The following is a 16538-nucleotide window of genomic DNA, read 5'->3' on the forward strand; positions in this document are numbered from 1 at the left end:
AGGCAACTTGTGCCACGAACCAAGAATTACATGACAGAGCTAATGAATTCTTTGAACAATTTAAGTCCTGGTCTCTCGAACCCAAGCACCAGGGTCAAACCAGCGAATCTAATCTGACAGCGGAGCACAAGTTTCAGTCCACAACACATGCAGACTCTTTAGCACCTCAGCATCAAGGCTCCAAATCGGCCTCGTTGTCTGGGCAACCCAGTGAGAGAAGCACGGGACCCTTTCAGGCGACGGTTAGCATGAAGGAGTGCTGCAAAGCTTGGGACCGACCGCAGCGGAACACTCCGCTGGACTGGCCCATGAAAACCACGTTTTCAGGGTGCAAACCGAAGCCCGTCGAGACAAACCAGACCTCTTCAAGCCCACATCCCACCGTGACCGAGAATGCAGCCTTCAAGTGCAGCTGGAAGGAAACGCAGAGGCATCAACCTCCTGCAGAGAAAGGAGGGTTCTCGCCCTTCCAGTGCACAACCAGTATGTGCTGGTCCAGCCCTTTGGACCGAAGACTCGCCTGGTTTTTAGCAGAAGTCAAAGCTTCGTGAAGATCAACAAATACACCGACAACACGCAGCGCTGCCACACATTACCTCAGGTGCTTTCTACCTTTACAGCAATAAAAGCCATAAACAGTTGTGAAACTGAGTTAGAGCAGCTGCTTTCATACTTCATTCATGAACATCTTATTGACCTCATTTTGACCATAAGCTACTAAAAATAAAAAAAAACTGCTTCTGGATAAATTCCCGTCAGCTGGACCATTGCCTTTAGCAAAGTGATGCAAACACACGTCCAAAGGTCGGACACACTGTCCCTAAAAAGCCCAAAATATCTTTGTAACGAGACACATTAACATGTTGCAAATATACAATGACGAACACTGTAATCATGAAATTATGACATTTTATTAAAAAAAACAATAAGGTGTTGAGTCGGCCATGTCTTGCCAGGAGAACTGTCTTATTTACATCTATAAAAGATTGCTTTTTAAAAATCAAGAACAATATTCCAAAATCCTCACCAAGCATAGCAGCATTCCACTTTATCTTGGGGGAGGAGGGGGAGGGGTTCCAGTGCAGAAAAAACACACAAGGGACACTTTGACTAAGAACACACCGACACAAAGTGTCCTGGTCAGCTCCCGATAAGTAGAAGTCTGCAGACTTTCTCTGTGTACGGCTGTCAGTCCTCATCGAAACGGATGTGCTTATTAGCTTCCTTGGCTCGGGCGATGATGATTTTCTCTGCTTTGGATAAGAGCTGAAGTATGACAAGGAAATAAAAACGAGGTGTGAGAGCAGATCAAAAGGAGGGAGGTGCGACTTTAATGGAAGTGCGCAGGATGTGAGCGAGTAGTTTAGTGTTGTAAATATCACACGTGAAACTCTAAATTATACGGCATATCTTTAACACACATTTTTAAATCTGAGATCGACTTCACCTTTTCCGTGCCCCGCTTCTTTTCCCGGGGGCGGTTGAGCTTGACCTGTCGGTCCACTAAGATCTTCTGCCAGTACCGCTGTTCGTGGTCACCTTTAACAGGAAGTAAACCAGGGGTGAGGTTCGTCCTGGTGAATTATTCCCTCCCCCTCCATTGTGAAAACCAGCTGAGTCACCCACATTCTCCCACAACGCTACACAGAGGACGATAGACACCAGAGAAACGAGGAAATAAAAAAAAGGAAATAAAATTCATACCTGCCAGGATCTCGACTTTCCAGCTGTGCTCTTTCTGCAGCTCTGCTTTCACGTCACAAACCGCTTTTGCTTCCTCTGGGGTGTTGAAACGGATGTGACCCTCAGCATCTCCTTCTAAGATGTCAACGTAGGCCACGGGAGATATTTTGCACAAGGCATCCTACACACACACACACACACACAAAACATGGACCACGGGATAAATATGACTCTTCATAACTTGAACTGCCAGTCAGAATGATAAGAGAGCAGCGATGTGGACTGTACTTTAATCATCTTTCTCGCTGGTAACGGCTTGCTGTCTGTAATCTTCACGATGACACCACTGACGAACCGTGGGCCCTCGCTGGCTTCTTTTTCACATTTGCCACTCATCTTAACTGGAAAAACAGTTGGACACACACACACACACACACGAGCGCACATTGCTGCATTAAACAAACAACAGAAATCCTTCAAATTGTGTTCTACCACAATGTCTACAAGACCCCACATCCTTAAAGATATATAAAGAGCAAGAGGGGCATCGCTGCATGGAGGACCTTAAAAATGTTATATTACCACCTTTGTTTTCAACACATGGGATTACATGCCATGACAACCAGTAAGAGACAAACAAACCTTGCTGATGAGTAACTTTTGAATGTGGAAATAACTGCGATAACCAAGCTCAATGGAAATTTTAGGGGTTTCGTGCATTTCGTTTTCGTTCCTTTCACTCACCATTTCCATCTCGAGTATTGTCCGGTTCCTTGTGATCAATTTTACTGATGCACTTCTTCAGGGACGTCATGCTGTGCTTCTGCAAGGTTAAATACTCCTCCTTCAGCTCAAGCCATTCCTTCCTAAATGTGGACAAAAAAGGGGAAGAGAAACGTCCGATAGTGTGATGAGATGCGTTTATTTTAGTTCTTCAGGGGGTTGCCACCCTCGCCATCATTTAAAGTGTGATGACAAGAAAAGGGATGTGGGATCGTACTTTGACAAAACACGGAGTGGGATGACTTCTTCCTCAATTTTCAGTTTCTCTTTGTGTTTCTTTTTTCTCTTCCTCTTTGCTTTAACAGTTGCATCATCGCCGTTTTCTTTCCCCTTTTCAACGTCTCTCTCTGTCTCACTTTTAGCAGCTGAATCTGTGGGGAATAACGCAGTTAATGCAACAAGCCTGTGGTTTCACAGCCGTAAAAAAAAAAAAAAGAAAAGAAAAACAATAAATACAGACTAACACCACATGCACAATTAGTGGGCAACTGGGTATCCAGACATGATCACATGTCATTAAACATTGGCACTCTGTATGCATAGTTATTAGGCAGAAGCTTAATTTCATCAGATAAAATGGGCGAAAAAAGAGGGAAGAACATTGAAAATTTAAACCAGCTTTCAAAGAGATGAAACAAATACTTAGGTATTTTCAGACTGAACATGGACTGAAAATTAAACTGAAAACTTGCAGCCAGTTTTTGGAAAACAATTTCTTTAAGACGATGTATAAAAGGAAGTCTAGGCAGGATCAAAGCTCCCTCAGCAGCATCTCCGCACTGCACAGCTAATCTGACAGCAGAGACCTGGAAAAAGACACTTTTTGGCCCGGCTTTAATCCTATTTAGAACTTTTGAGCCCTTCTGAAACATGAGATTTGGTGAGTGAAGATACTTTACCTTGTTGTGATTGCTGCTTCAGAAACCTGATCCCAAAGGGATCATAAAACTGACAGACTGTGTGGACAGAAGGCCAAGAAAGCGCTTGAAAAGAGGGGCGCCTAAACCGGTCATCCAGTATATTTCCATATTCTTTGAGAAGAAACAAGTTGTGAAATAACTTCACTGCTCAGTAACTGTGAACAACCACAGCACCGAAATGCTTAAGACACACCTGCTCATTTACTTGTTGGCTCGTAGTGCATATGCTCTTCTTCTGTCTGTTATGGAACATTTAGGTCTGCGACTTATATTGTGCACATTTCTTGTCATTTGTAGTCATTTGTAGATGATGAACCAGGTAGACTGTGAGTACTTACTGCACTGCGCTCCATCTTTCTGCTGGTCTCCAGATTCACTTTCACTGGTTTTTCTAATCTTAGACGGTAGATCGCCGTCCGATCCCTCTGCCGTCTGTGACCGACGTCGTTTCTTCTCCGACACTCTGCCTGGTGTCTTCTCAGCGCCGGTGACCTCTGGATCAAAGCCCTCTGCTTCTGAGTGCTTTCTCTTCTGCTCAGATGGCTCTGCTTCCATCGCCAGCTCTTTGACTTCTTCTGCAGGGGCCTGTAAAACGCCAACGTCTTTCTTTTTCTTCTTCTTTCGTTTTTTCTTCTCTTCTTCACCTGCAGCATGCCAGAGGCCAGAAAAGGGGACCATAACATCTCGTGCCAACGGCCTTTAAGCCTCATTTAGCCTCATTTTGAAATTTTTAACCTACCTGACGCCGGATTGTCAGCCTTAAAAGGAATACGTTTCTTATTTAACGTCTTTGGGAAAATCCCTGGTTTCCTGGGAGCGTCTTCGGGAGGGTTGTTAAGAATCTGTTTCAAATGTTAAAATTCAATACGAGGTTTCTTAATGCCAAAAAAAATAATGCTACAGACTGAAATGAATTAAAACATACAGTATTCCATATTAGAATCACCTCTATGGCTTTCTGTGCATGCTCCTCTTTCTCAAACTCGACAAAGGCAAACCCCTTGGAGTCACAAGAGGCCTTGTATCTGGGAATGCTCACATACACCACATTCCCACATTTCGAGAAGACCCTTTCTATCCAGCCGTGTGTCACATCCTTGGGCAAAAGTTCCTTAAAAATGAAAAAAATTTAAAGCAAATTTAAGGTTTAAACCAATTGGAGATGTTTTCTGGGTGACCATAATCTTGTGAATAGCAATTTAAAACCAAAGCATTTTTTTTTTTCATACCACATAGATTGTGCGGCTGTCAACGTTCTTTGGTGGATCTCCTATTGGAAGTTGGCGTCTTACTTTAGTTCCTTCAAGGTTAATCTAAAACATGAAGAGATGTAGTATGACCGAGCTCAGGTTATGAGTTCCCAAATCAAGCAACAACGTATTGTTATGAAATTAAACATTGTCCTTACCTCAACTAAAGAGGAATTTTTCAGCGCTCTGGCAATCAGTTTGGTGTCAGTTGTCAGCTTCTGCATGCGACTGAAGCTCGTCAACACAGATATATCAACATCTGCAACAAAGAAAACACGGAGCACGATGTTAAGAGCAAAATACGGTGTCCTCAATCCAAGACCTGCATCTTAGGTACTGACACAAGCCCCTTACATCCATCACCAGACTCATCAATGAGCTTTTTCAGAAAGCGGTCCTTGTGAAGGTTGACATCTCCAAACCAGAACTCCACTTGTTTCTTTACATCTCCGAGCAGCTGTTTGACACGGGACCTCTTCTTTTTTTCTGTCTCCTTTTTCCTGTCACTGGGTTCTGCAGCGCCTGCATCATCAGCTCCCTTCTCAGTGTTAATCATCCTGGCGACAGGGCTGCAACACAAGGACAGCATCAAAAACGGCAGTGAAAAGTACAGTAAGCTCCAATCTCTCAGTTTTTTCTTTGTCTGTAGATACATTGTTTAAACTCACAGGAAGTACATCTGTATGGAGTATTCTTCACTAAAGTATATACAAAAATCAATGGCGAACACGCCCCTTCACTGTACTGTTAGCAAATTCATAATATCAACTGGTAAAAAAAACAAAAACTAAACTGAATAAAAAAACAAACAAAAACAGCTGGCGTCATGTTAAACGGCTCGTAGCTGATTAATGAATGAATGCTCCGCTGCTTAGCTTTTACTATCTACATTTGGAAATGAGACTTCGCGGGTTGTTAGTTTCAAAATGCTCAAGCCATGTCTGCCTCTCAAAACTCACAAAACCTTCCATAATATTCAGGGAACACATTATCTTATATAACTCACCCTACTTGATGATTTTAAAATAAGCCAGTCTTATTGTAAAGTCACAAAAGCAACATCAGACCGCAGCTTGTTGGCTAACAACCCGCAAATGGCATCAACTCAATTTAATACGTCGCACAGTGAACTCGTCATAAAAATGAGCAGTTCATTTTTTTCAACTTCCGGTAAGTTATTCCGTAGTAAAAAAGATATAAAATAAATAAAAAATCAAACACACCGTCTCACTGGTTTCCACGTTTTTTAATTGACATTTTAATAACTGCACCATCTAAATACAGCCAGATTGTACAAAAGAACAAACGTTAAAAAAAAAACAGAGGACTTGTAAACACATCTAACTATAGAAAGCGAAGGAGCACACGGCCGGTTAGCTCAGTTGGTTAGAGCGTGGTGCTAATAACGCCAAGGTCGCGGGTTCGATCCCCGTACGGGCCATCGTTTCTTTTCACATTGACTACCATCAAGAGATAAAAACAACTCCGGGAAGCTAACTAGTCAAATTAATTTAGCCTCAAGAATCAATTTTCCAACACATTCATGAAATGTTTTAAAAAGATTTTATACATTTTATTTGAAAGGAGACTCAGCCTTTGAAAGAAGACTCAGCCTTGACTTTTTGACATTCATGATCAATGAATAACATAAAGCTGATGTGAAATGAAAGTAAATCAAAAATAAAATGAATGGGAAAAAATACTGTATTTGACTTTATCAGTCTCAAATGAAAAATCATTCAAATAATTAAAGATGCCAGAGGTCTATCTGAAGTGGTCTTCTTCATAGGTTCAAACTGCTGTGAAACTTTTCGAGTTTCTTGCACATGTCATCTTCAGTGCAGCACTCAATCCTGCTCGTGATGAGCTGTGATAGATTATTGTAGAAGGTCTTTGCCCACTGGGCTTCTAAGCAGTGGATTGATATGTTGCAAACTTTGTGGAGTACCATAACAAGCTTCTCGTTGCTGCTGACCTCACACCGTTTAAAGACCCATTCCCCCCATGCTTCCCACATAGCGTCATCTGTGAAATTCACTGTAATGCTCTCTTGGGTGCACACAGACTCTTGCTCTGTGTCATACAAGTTCCATATGGCTCTGCAGGGAGAGGAAATACATAGATGCTTTAGAATAAATTGGTAAATCAAACAGGATGTTATTTTGCTTATAAAAGCCATTTACTTACACAACCCTTGTCAAAGGATCAGGGCTCAAGTTACTGAGTGACAACAGACCTCTGTAGCTTACTCTGTTCCCCTCCATCCTGTGAGAGCACATATTTGATGAAATGACTGGTATCAACTTTCATTTCCCCAAAATCTATTAGAGGGCATGTTGGGTCACACTCGCAATTTCTTACCACAATTCTCGAAGCCTTTTTTTCACTCGTATGGCTCCAGTTAGAACCTGTAGTTCATCATCACCAATGTTTGACCATCCAAGTCTAGATAGGGAACAGAAAAAATGACACATTGTGTGGGTGACTTTGTCTGAGAATGCATTCTCTCCATTAGAATATTCTCGTCTTTGTAACTGCTTAAAATGGGCTTCCAAAATGTCTGACTTTTACTGCGTGATTACCATTGCTAAAAGTATTCACGATAATATCATTATTATAGATATCAATGAAAAATATGATGACTGAATTCCACCCATGATACATTATAACTTTATTTTTTGAAAAACCTACCTAATCTAATTGGTGGCATGTCTAAACTTTTGAGATATCTTACCCAAGTTGAGTGATACTCTCTGAGACCTTCAGCACATCTGCAATGACCTGAACTGCATCCATATCCAAGTTGTTCTCACCAAGCCTTAAATACGAAAGTGTAAGTTTCTGTATAAACCACATTACATTTTACAATTTTGACCCCTACAAAAGCATCAAAAGCCTCCTGAATTATTTGCATGTTTTATTTTTCGCTGTAGAGGGGGAAAATGGTATACAAAAATAACTCGGAGCCGAAAGATTAAATAGATGCTGATAATAAAAACTCCATTTTACAGGGAACTCACCAAAGTCTGTCACATCTAAGCAGTAGTGGTTGAATATCTTTTAGTGTGTCACAGCTTACTCCAGTCCCTGTAAGATCCAGCTCAGATATATCACCTTTTGTAAGGCTTAGGAAATACTTGATGGCATTGTAATCCATTTGAGAGAGTGTTTCATCACTGACGTTAACTCGAAGTGCCTTTGGTTGCACTCCCAGCGCTAACAAGGGGTCCTGTTGCTCAAACAGGCAGTGCAAGCAGTTTAGAATATGACCTCCATTCTCACAGAGCATTGTAAGATCTGTGGTGATTTTTTGGCGATAGGAGTCCACTTTTTCCTTCTGGCAACAAAGCCCCACCTGCCTCGAGAGAAAACTAGCATTCCGGTCAGAGAGTATCCCAGACAGGAAGCGGCTGAACAGGTCGAAGTGTCCCTCATCTTCTGTGCTTGCTTTGCTTTGAATCGCATCAGGTAAAGGATGGTCTGTCACTGCACAGTAAAGTGCAGCAAAGAACTCTTGAACAGTAAGATGAGCAAAGGAGAAAACCTCCTCTGTGCAGCCGGGCTCCTGTGCAACTGTCTTGTCCAGGAAAGTACTCAGGATGCTGGATCCTTCTAACACTGCAACATCTTGGTCACTGCTGTAGAATAGTGTTTGATGCTCCATGAGCTTTTGGAAGGCAAGTCGACCCAGCTTCACTACAATATCAGACAGCTGCTGGATGCTTCCCGTTCTTTGGTCTTGAAGATATGTTTCAGCTCTTGTTTGCGTGTGAGAGCGAAGCAAGGCCACCAGGTACTGCACATAAATGTCCGTCATAGTCTTGGGGCTTACTCCACAAAGATCTTTGCTCTCATTTAGGATACAGCATACAATGTAGCAAAATGCAGGTATGTAACACAGTGTCAGCATCAGTTCATTTGCTGATACTGTTGTGAACATGCGGTCAGCAAGCGCAGTGTCTTGGAAATATCGTAAGAAGAAATCTTGAACTTCAGCTAAAGAGAATCCAGCAATGAGCACAAAGCGGTCGATGCAGCCCACAGGGATGTGATTAATAGCTGCAGGCCGACTTGTGAGCATGACAGAAGCGTTTGGTAGAAGTTCACCCTGCAACAAACTCCCTAAGACCTCCTTCACTTCAGCATCTTCATCGGGCTCGGTCACAAATATGTCGCCATCGTAGCCCCTGTAGTGTCTGCACTCATCAAAGCCGTCCAGGATAATCAGCAGTTTGTCATCATTTGCAAAGATGTTATCCAGTTCCTTGGCAAGGTGTCTGTTTTTACGCAGGACCAACTCCCGCAAGTTTGTGGGTTTGTCAATCAGATTCAAGTCTCTGAAGCTCATGTGAATCATAAAGTCAAATGCAAGGTAGTTTTTGTTTCCCCCAAAATCAAAGAGCATTTTCTGCACCAGGACAGTTTTCCCAATTCCTGCCACCCCTGTCACTAGAACCTTCTTGACTGGACGGCTTCCATTTGACCTTGAAAACAGCTCGGCTGGTGTGATTTTCCTTTGCACCACCGACTTCTGCTGCAAAGAGAGTCGCTTTTGTCCAAAGGTGAGTACCTCATGTCTTTTATTCTCTAAGCACTGGTGACCATCAGCTAGCAGGAGGTTGACATAATGTTCAGAAAAAAGGATTTTCTCTCCATGTCGACTGTTGTAGGAAAGCATATTCTCACTTCTGCGCCTGAGAATATCTTTGTGCTTTTGTTGTACTTTCTTGTAATCTGCAGAAGAAAAAGCATTGTGTCATTTTTCAGTGACATCATCTTCCCGTTCAGTGTTTTTAACATACAAAGATGGTCCTTTGAAAATGCTAAAAGAAAAAGCTTTGCGCAGTTCATACACGGAGTGTGACAGTTTTCCACATTTTACTTTTGTACACCTCCACAGATGATTTGGTGTGATTTAAGTTGAGACTTTCAGTTCCGGCTCTGGGTTCAACCAAAAATAATGCAGCACCTGTGAAGGATTTGCAGCCTATTTTTACATGATCCTTTTTTATCCTCAGGCCGACTGATTAGCTGTTTAATTTTGGTTTCCTCATTATTTTCTGACAAATTAAGGACATAAAAGCTCTGGAGCTGTATTTGTTGAATTGACAACTGTAGACATCTGTTGCAGAATTTTTTCCTTGTCAAGAAGGATGTAGTGTGTCATTTTCAAGGTCTACAATCACAGAATACTTGCTGATTGTACATACATTAAGATTCAAGCCACTGGTAACACCACCAGAGGCCGGCTTAGACTTTACCAGAACATATTTTCAGACTCTCTGTACAAATGTATCCAAAGGTTTTTTGTACCAAAGTCAAGAGTATGGAGGGAGAAAGGAAAAGCTCATGCTTTAAAGTGCACCATAATCATCTGTCAGACACCACATTTAGGTTTTAGTTTCTTCAGCTTTTGATATTTCATCTTACGATATCTTATGGTTAGTTTTTAATGATCTACTTTGTACATATTATTTTGTGTGCACATGTGTTATTCCTGCTGACCTGAGCTGCTGTCTGTTTTGGCCAGGACACGAACGGCCAAGATGGATGAAGGTTTTAAATGTTAAAAGTTTTTTTTTTACTGGATAAATAAAAGTTCAATAAAAATACATTTAAAAAACCATGGTAGAGGGAGTGTTACAGCATGGGCCCGTATACTTGTCAATAGAATTGGATCAGTGGTGTTTATTGAGTATTTAGCTGGTGACAGAAGTACCAGGATGGGTATAGAGTGATATTTTCTTCTCAGTCAGACTCAGTGCAACTATTTGGATGGTGTTTAACAGCAGAGATTGATGCTGGAAAAAAAATAGATATCGTGAAAACTAAATGTATCAATTACCGTACTGTTTTTCAACCAAGAGAAACATCTTTTTTTCCACTTACTCAAATACTTGGGACTTTTTTTTGCTGTTTGAAGAATACAATCCTAATTTCCAGTTAAAAGCGGTGTGTCTACGACTGAAACTGCATACCTGTGGCTTTAGGCTGACCCGTGCTCTCATCTTTGGAGTGCTGATGATGACTTCTAACACAGAGAAAAACCTTTGCTGCCTCCTCGCCTTTGCACTCCAGGATATCCAGCACCTTTCTTACTCTTGCCCGTGGCCCCCGCTGACACAAAACTTCCTCGCGGTCATCCCGCGTGAACACCTCCTGGATTACTAAAACTTCCAGCAGAGAATCAATCTGTCCTTCCAGTTCATCCACAAGGGAAACTCGCAGCATCCTCACTGCTGTCAAGCAAGAATTACAAACATCCGTTTCCACCATGACTGATATGTGAAATGATCCACCGCACAAATTGAACAAAGTTTTTACAAGTAAAAACAGTTCTAATCAGCTGATGTCCCAGTTTAAATTGTGGCTGTCGAGTGATGTTTCCTCTTTACTACGAGGCTCTGCTGAAAACACGTTCCTTCGTCCAGAGAAGAGAAACGTGGACTGAATTCTGGATTGTTTTACACACAGAAAGGGGAAGTGCTGTTGTAGTTTAGAAATAGTGTTACCAGTGTTGAAAGTCTTTTTTGTCAAGTTTGTTGTACAACTACCCAGTGCTGTTTTGTGGGCTATATCATTGCCTAAATGCTCAATGTAAGCTCGGTAAGGGTCTTTAAATAGAATTCCAGCATTCTTTTAATACAAATTAGACAAATTATTCAATTTTAGACAAATTGAAGCACTTTGACTTGTTCATTCTGGCATATTTTTTATTCAAAAACAGAAACACAACAAGCAGTTTATGAAAAGGAATGTATTTAGTTGTTTTTTTTTTTCTTGTTTTTTTTTTTTGCAACAAACCAGGCATGAGCAGAGAGCAACACATAAAGTCACCAGCAGAGGGTTCCCCCTACATGCACGTCCAATACTACTAGCTGCAGGGTAATTAAAAGTATAAAACCCCACCCCAGAAATTATTTACACAGCTATGCACAAGAAAACTCATGAAAATAAATAGTAAAAATGACAAATCAAATATCTACATAACTTAAAAGCATAAGTATGTTAACGATATTTTCCTCCTGTGATATGAAATATCCACAACTCAATGAAAGACCCAGTTTTCTCCTGCTAAGCTTCTGTAGAGGATGTATCATTACATAATCAGGACATCATAAAGTCAGATGTGCAAAACCTGCTTATCTGGCACATAAATGTAAGCATGGTTAATTATTAATAAGCTCTACAAGGTTCCCAATGGTGTTATTTATCAGGTACGCTGAAGAATGAGAAGTTCTAAAACAACTAACAAAGATAAGACTTGTTTCTTTTTCTTTTCGCTAAAATGTTAAAGATTTCAGAAATAAAATATTGTGGGCAGGATGAAACTGGGCTGCATTAGATCAGTGCGGAACAACTACGCTTGTCTCACGCTTAAACATGCTGTAATGTCACAAAAAGTGGTTAAAAGGACATTTTGACGAAGACTTTTTAAGAAATGTCACAAAACAAAAACATCTACACAATGTAACTTTAGAAACGAAATCAAAAAAAGAAAAACAACTCTGCAAGCCATGTTTTTAACAAAGACTTTGATGAGTTCCGAGTGCAACATAAGTTTGTTTTTTTTCTTTTCTAAAACATTATTTGCTTCAGTCACCTCCTTTAGTGCAACCAATGAATGCGAGTTTTATATATTGTCCTACTTTCTATTCCGCCAACAACTGGTGGTTAAAACACCTGCGATCCTGCCCTCAACACATCATCTTAAATGATAGCACAGTCTGTGATTCATCGCCCTCGTGGTTGACATCAAACGCATCAAATATTAGGCTTTTAGCAACTTCCTGATTATTAGCAACCTCATGCTGTTTTTCTTGTGCTGAGTTTCCCCGTCAAATCTATCTAAACATTGTTTCGTGACCATTGCGATAAAGAAAAACAAACAACTATCCAGTGGTTATCACAAGCTCATGGGTTTACCCAGAAATCTACGGTATGAGGTCAAACATGTCTGTTAATCATCATGGAGTTTGTATTTAACATTTAATGGGGAATTTCCTTATCATACCCCTCCTTTGTTGTACTGGTGCTATCTCTGAACATGGTGTTGCAGTTCTGATGTTTATTGTTGGAAAAACCTCAAAAATACACCAGATTCTATTCATGTGGGGAAGTCATTAGTCGATGCATTTGTGCCCTAAGTTTCCATTTCAGAAAGTATGTGGTCACCACAAGTTTCTAGTGCTTACAGTGGAAATTTACCTCAAATTCACACAATTTGGATGGTAAAAACTGTGTAAACGTCTGGTCTAAAAAAAAAAAAGAAAAAGAAAGAAGCGAAACTGAAGGCTTCATTAGCAGACAAGTCTTTCCTTTTGTAACAATGCTTTCAAATTCAAACCCACACATCCTTAAGGAGAGAAAATCACAACCACTTTGGGTATGACAAAACCAAACATTCCTCCACACTCAGCTATTCCCATCCAAGACTGATCACTGAGGACAGTGCTGGGTGTTAGGATGGGGGCTTAGAGGTTTCAAGTCGCCGCTGGCACCTTCCCCGACCTATCCAGGTTTTCCACACGCCTTGTTTCGCACCTTCCCCTCAGGTGTTTCGGCAGGAATGGCAGCAGCGGCTCTTAAACTGGGGCAGAGGGCAGAGCTCCAGCTGTCGAACCTTCTCACAGTACCTCGTACTGTCTCGACATTCTCCTGCTGGAGTACACAAGGAATACAGCTGATATCCAATCACACATTAAAAATATAAATCAGCAAAAGTATTTATTAAGTTATTCATTAATCTAATTATTAGGTTTATGATTGGCAAATCAAGCATTTTGTTTGTAGTAATATTTGGCAACGTTCAAACTTAAAAATAGTTCTCTATCGCTGAACTTCAGGAAATTAATTTGCAGTTATACTATACTGAGTTTCCTACACAATATGTTATCATTTTAAGAACATTTTAAAGTCAACAACCCTTTCCTGGCCCACAATTAATTAACTAGATGCCTCCGACTTACCATCAGCACAACTTTTTCTCACCTATGCCGCAGGACAAAATATTGCATCGCCGCCAGCTGGAAGGGCGAGGCCTCCACATGCAGTGATGCTCTCGTGTGGCCTTGCCCGTGCGATGGTGTTTGCAGGTCACCTGACGTGACTGGAAGCCATGGCGTCCACAGGTGGCAGTACACTGTGTCCACGGCCCTACATGCCAGTACAGGGCACACGCCTCTGTGGAGCAATTCTTCAGGGAGCTCGGCCTAAAAGTGCAACCACTATACATTAGTTTGAATTACCAATTCAAGAAAATATACACTCATAATTGGAAATACATGTTTACCTCCTGAGTCCAAAGCACATTCTGGAAGGAATTTTGGTACCGTTTTTGTCTTGGCAGTAAACATATCGGTGCCGTGTAGCCAAACTGGGACCCACACACTGGCCATGACACTGGAATTTCAGCAAGATTACAATTAAGTTCATCTTTCAGTGTGAAAGTATTTTTAAAAGCTTTTTTTAAGCCTGCCTACCATAACTAAATTCAACACTTTTTCATATAAACTACACCTAAAACTAAAGCTTGTGGAGACATGTTTCTATTCAGGAACAAGTGGACTCACCAGCCCCCAGGAGGTTGTGACCCATCTGCCACAGGGCAGAATGTTGCATAGCCTGGTATTAGAGGGTCTCCTCCCTGCTCCAAGGCACTGCCTGCTCTCTACCTCCTTCGAACTGCCCTCAGAACCCTTCATGCAGCGGACATTTCTCGACTGGGATCCACTTCCACAAGTGGCGGAACAGGGTGACCAAGCATCCACCTGCCACCTAAACCAACCAGAAGAAAAGTTTGTTTTTTTATTTTGAAATTCGATAAGCGTGCCTTTTCAGTTTGGTCCAAAAATGTACGCATATTATGTAGTATGTATATAATATTTATGTTTATGTATGTATGTAAGATATTGTTTCCAACAGCACAAACATGCACTAGCAGCAACTGACCTGAGGGGGCAGGCTTGTCCTCTGCACAGTTGGGCTGACAGGCTGCTGTTACTCCTCACAGAGCAAGCAAGGCCAGTTCCTCCCTTACTGTCACTGTGGACACAGCTTCTTCCTTTACCACCTGAAAATACAATAAACCAGATAGATCTGAGGTTTTAGGTTGTTATTTATTGGGATTTAAAAGAAAAGCAAAACCTCAAAAGTCGGTATTTTCATACAGTTCATCTTTTTAAGGGCTGCAATCCTCAGTTCAACAAAATTGAAATGAAAAAAAATAATTATTTTGTCACTTCAATAGTGTCAAACAGTGGTCACTTTCCTCTGGCTTGTATCTCTGCAAGTGATAATCTTGTTTGGTACGAGATGGAAGCCTCAAAGTTAATTTCCTTGTATATTATATATTCTTTCATTCCTTTTTCTCCAACTCTACCTATAAAGTGTTCAAGAGCACAGCCATTAAATTGCCTTTAACCGATTTTGAATTAAAACATAAGAAAATACAACAGGGCCAATTTTAAGCACTTTTAAGTCTCTTTATCCATTCCTTTTAGATTAGCTGAATGGGGTTCATCGAGTTAATCTCCTTTGAAACATTGCCTGGAACCTGTAATTGTTGCCGCATGGGCAAGAAAAGTGCAGTGAAATCAAGAAATCCACATTGGCGGTGCTTTGATGAGAATGCAGCAGTTTTGTGACTGATCATGCTCAGAGGAGATGAAGGGCAGCGCAGCTCAGCGATGACCTGAGTTGTGACGTGCACCGGACATTCCCCATCACTGATGCAGCCAAATGCGCCACCAGTGCAAATAAAAGCTAACTGAATCTGTCCGCCTGTGGTTACTCTTTTGCCTATGTGTTTCTCAGCTGGAAGAATGCTTTCCCAGAATCTCTGAGCCTGAACCACAAAAGAACAACACAAATTACTGTAAACTGGACTACATGAAACTAGATTAGGACAAACTTGACTTGACATCAGGTCAGTACTGATTTCACCATTTGTCTGCTTTCAGCTAATTCAAAGCGATGTTTTCAGCATCTGTTTATTGCAAACCCCCCTGAAATTAATGGCACACAAAGTAACTATTTAGAGATTTTGATAGGGCAGTTTTTCTGATGACTGAGCCAAACTAGCTACAGTCCTGCTCAAATACATAAGGCAATGCTAAGCTAACCATCTTCTGGTGGAAGCTATATTACAACCAGAGATAAGAATGGCATCAATCTTTTCATTTACTTTTTTCAAGACGTCAATAAAGTAAATTTTCCAAAGTGTAGAACCTAAATTGGAAACAGCATTTACACATCCACATTGCCATTTCCTTACCTTTTAACACTGAAACATTTCAGCTGTGTGTACTTTACCTGTAATGTGCAGCCAAGACGAAAGAGATGTGCTTCCAAGACGATTTCTGGCAGTACACGTGTACAAACCCTCATCTTCTTTCCCTGGAGACTGGATCTTCAGTGAGCCGGTAGGCAACAGGCCTACTCTACCAGCACAAAGACAAAATAATAACAGTCAGCTTCACCATTGGCATCAAAAGTCCATGCAAAGAGCAATTCTTACCTTCTACTGAAGTGCAACTGCTTCCCATTCTTCATCCATGTTAGGGATGGTTGAGGGTCCCCCAGAGCCTCACACCTCAACTCCAACGTAGCAACTGGTTTCTGGAGCAAAACTGGCCTTCCCACATAAGCAATCATTTGAGATTGTGGGACCACACCAACCTTTTTAGGCCGCTGAATTATCATTGGGTTTCTGCCTCTGGATGTGTGGCTTTTGATGTTCGGCTTATAAAGGAGTGGTCCTTGTGTGGAAGATTCTGCGCTTTCTGGAGGATGAAGGGTAGACTCATTGGTTTCGCCTTCTGTCATGATGAGCTCACTGAGCAAATGAGCGATGAGTTGTTCTCCTCGTGGTGCTTCCAGGCCTTCAGAGAGGTGGTGCATG

General features: G+C 41.3%; 3 protein-coding genes and 1 non-coding gene across 4 annotated transcripts; 1 reads left to right on the forward strand and 3 right to left on the reverse strand.

Annotated features, from left to right (window-relative positions):
* Window positions 1–892: 892 nt before the first annotated feature.
* On the reverse strand, window positions 893–5748 carry larp7 (La ribonucleoprotein 7, transcriptional regulator). The gene is made up of 13 exons (XM_072376573.1): window positions 5643–5748; window positions 4991–5205; window positions 4795–4895; window positions 4616–4699; window positions 4333–4497; window positions 4126–4228; window positions 3725–4030; window positions 2684–2837; window positions 2428–2549; window positions 1972–2084; window positions 1705–1864; window positions 1448–1539; window positions 893–1266 (listed from the first exon to the last, which is right to left on the reverse strand). The coding sequence occupies exons 2-13, from the start codon at window positions 5190–5192 to the stop codon at window positions 1189–1191; spliced, it is 1680 nt and encodes a 559-aa protein (XP_072232674.1). The 5' UTR covers window positions 5193–5205; window positions 5643–5748; the 3' UTR covers window positions 893–1188.
* A 255-nt stretch (window positions 5749–6003) lies between these two features.
* trnai-aau (transfer RNA isoleucine (anticodon AAU)) lies at window positions 6004–6077 on the forward strand. The gene has a single exon. It is a non-coding gene; the product is annotated as a tRNA-Ile (tRNA).
* Window positions 6078–6295: 218 nt separating this feature from the next.
* Window positions 6296–9402, reverse strand: LOC140281756 (NACHT, LRR and PYD domains-containing protein 12-like). Its single transcript, XM_072376246.1, has 5 exons — window positions 7657–9402; window positions 7371–7454; window positions 6998–7081; window positions 6824–6901; window positions 6296–6735 (listed from the first exon to the last, which is right to left on the reverse strand). Exons 1-5 carry the CDS (start codon window positions 9312–9314, stop codon window positions 6420–6422), a joined length of 2220 nt encoding a protein of 739 aa, XP_072232347.1. The 5' UTR covers window positions 9315–9402; the 3' UTR covers window positions 6296–6419.
* A 1976-nt stretch (window positions 9403–11378) lies between these two features.
* Window positions 11379–16269, reverse strand: LOC140281758 (ADAMTS-like protein 1). Its single transcript, XM_072376248.1, has 7 exons — window positions 16155–16269; window positions 15950–16072; window positions 14588–14717; window positions 14209–14413; window positions 13929–14038; window positions 13628–13848; window positions 11379–13297 (listed from the first exon to the last, which is right to left on the reverse strand). Exons 1-7 carry the CDS (start codon window positions 16180–16182, stop codon window positions 13188–13190), a joined length of 927 nt encoding a protein of 308 aa, XP_072232349.1. The 5' UTR covers window positions 16183–16269; the 3' UTR covers window positions 11379–13187.
* Window positions 16270–16538: the final 269 nt, after the last annotated feature.

Source organism: Leuresthes tenuis, unplaced genomic scaffold (genome assembly GCF_036924035.1).
Source record: "Leuresthes tenuis unplaced genomic scaffold, fLeuTen1.0.hap1 SCAF_22, whole genome shotgun sequence".
Classification (NCBI taxonomy): domain Eukaryota; kingdom Metazoa; phylum Chordata; class Actinopteri; order Atheriniformes; family Atherinopsidae; genus Leuresthes; species Leuresthes tenuis.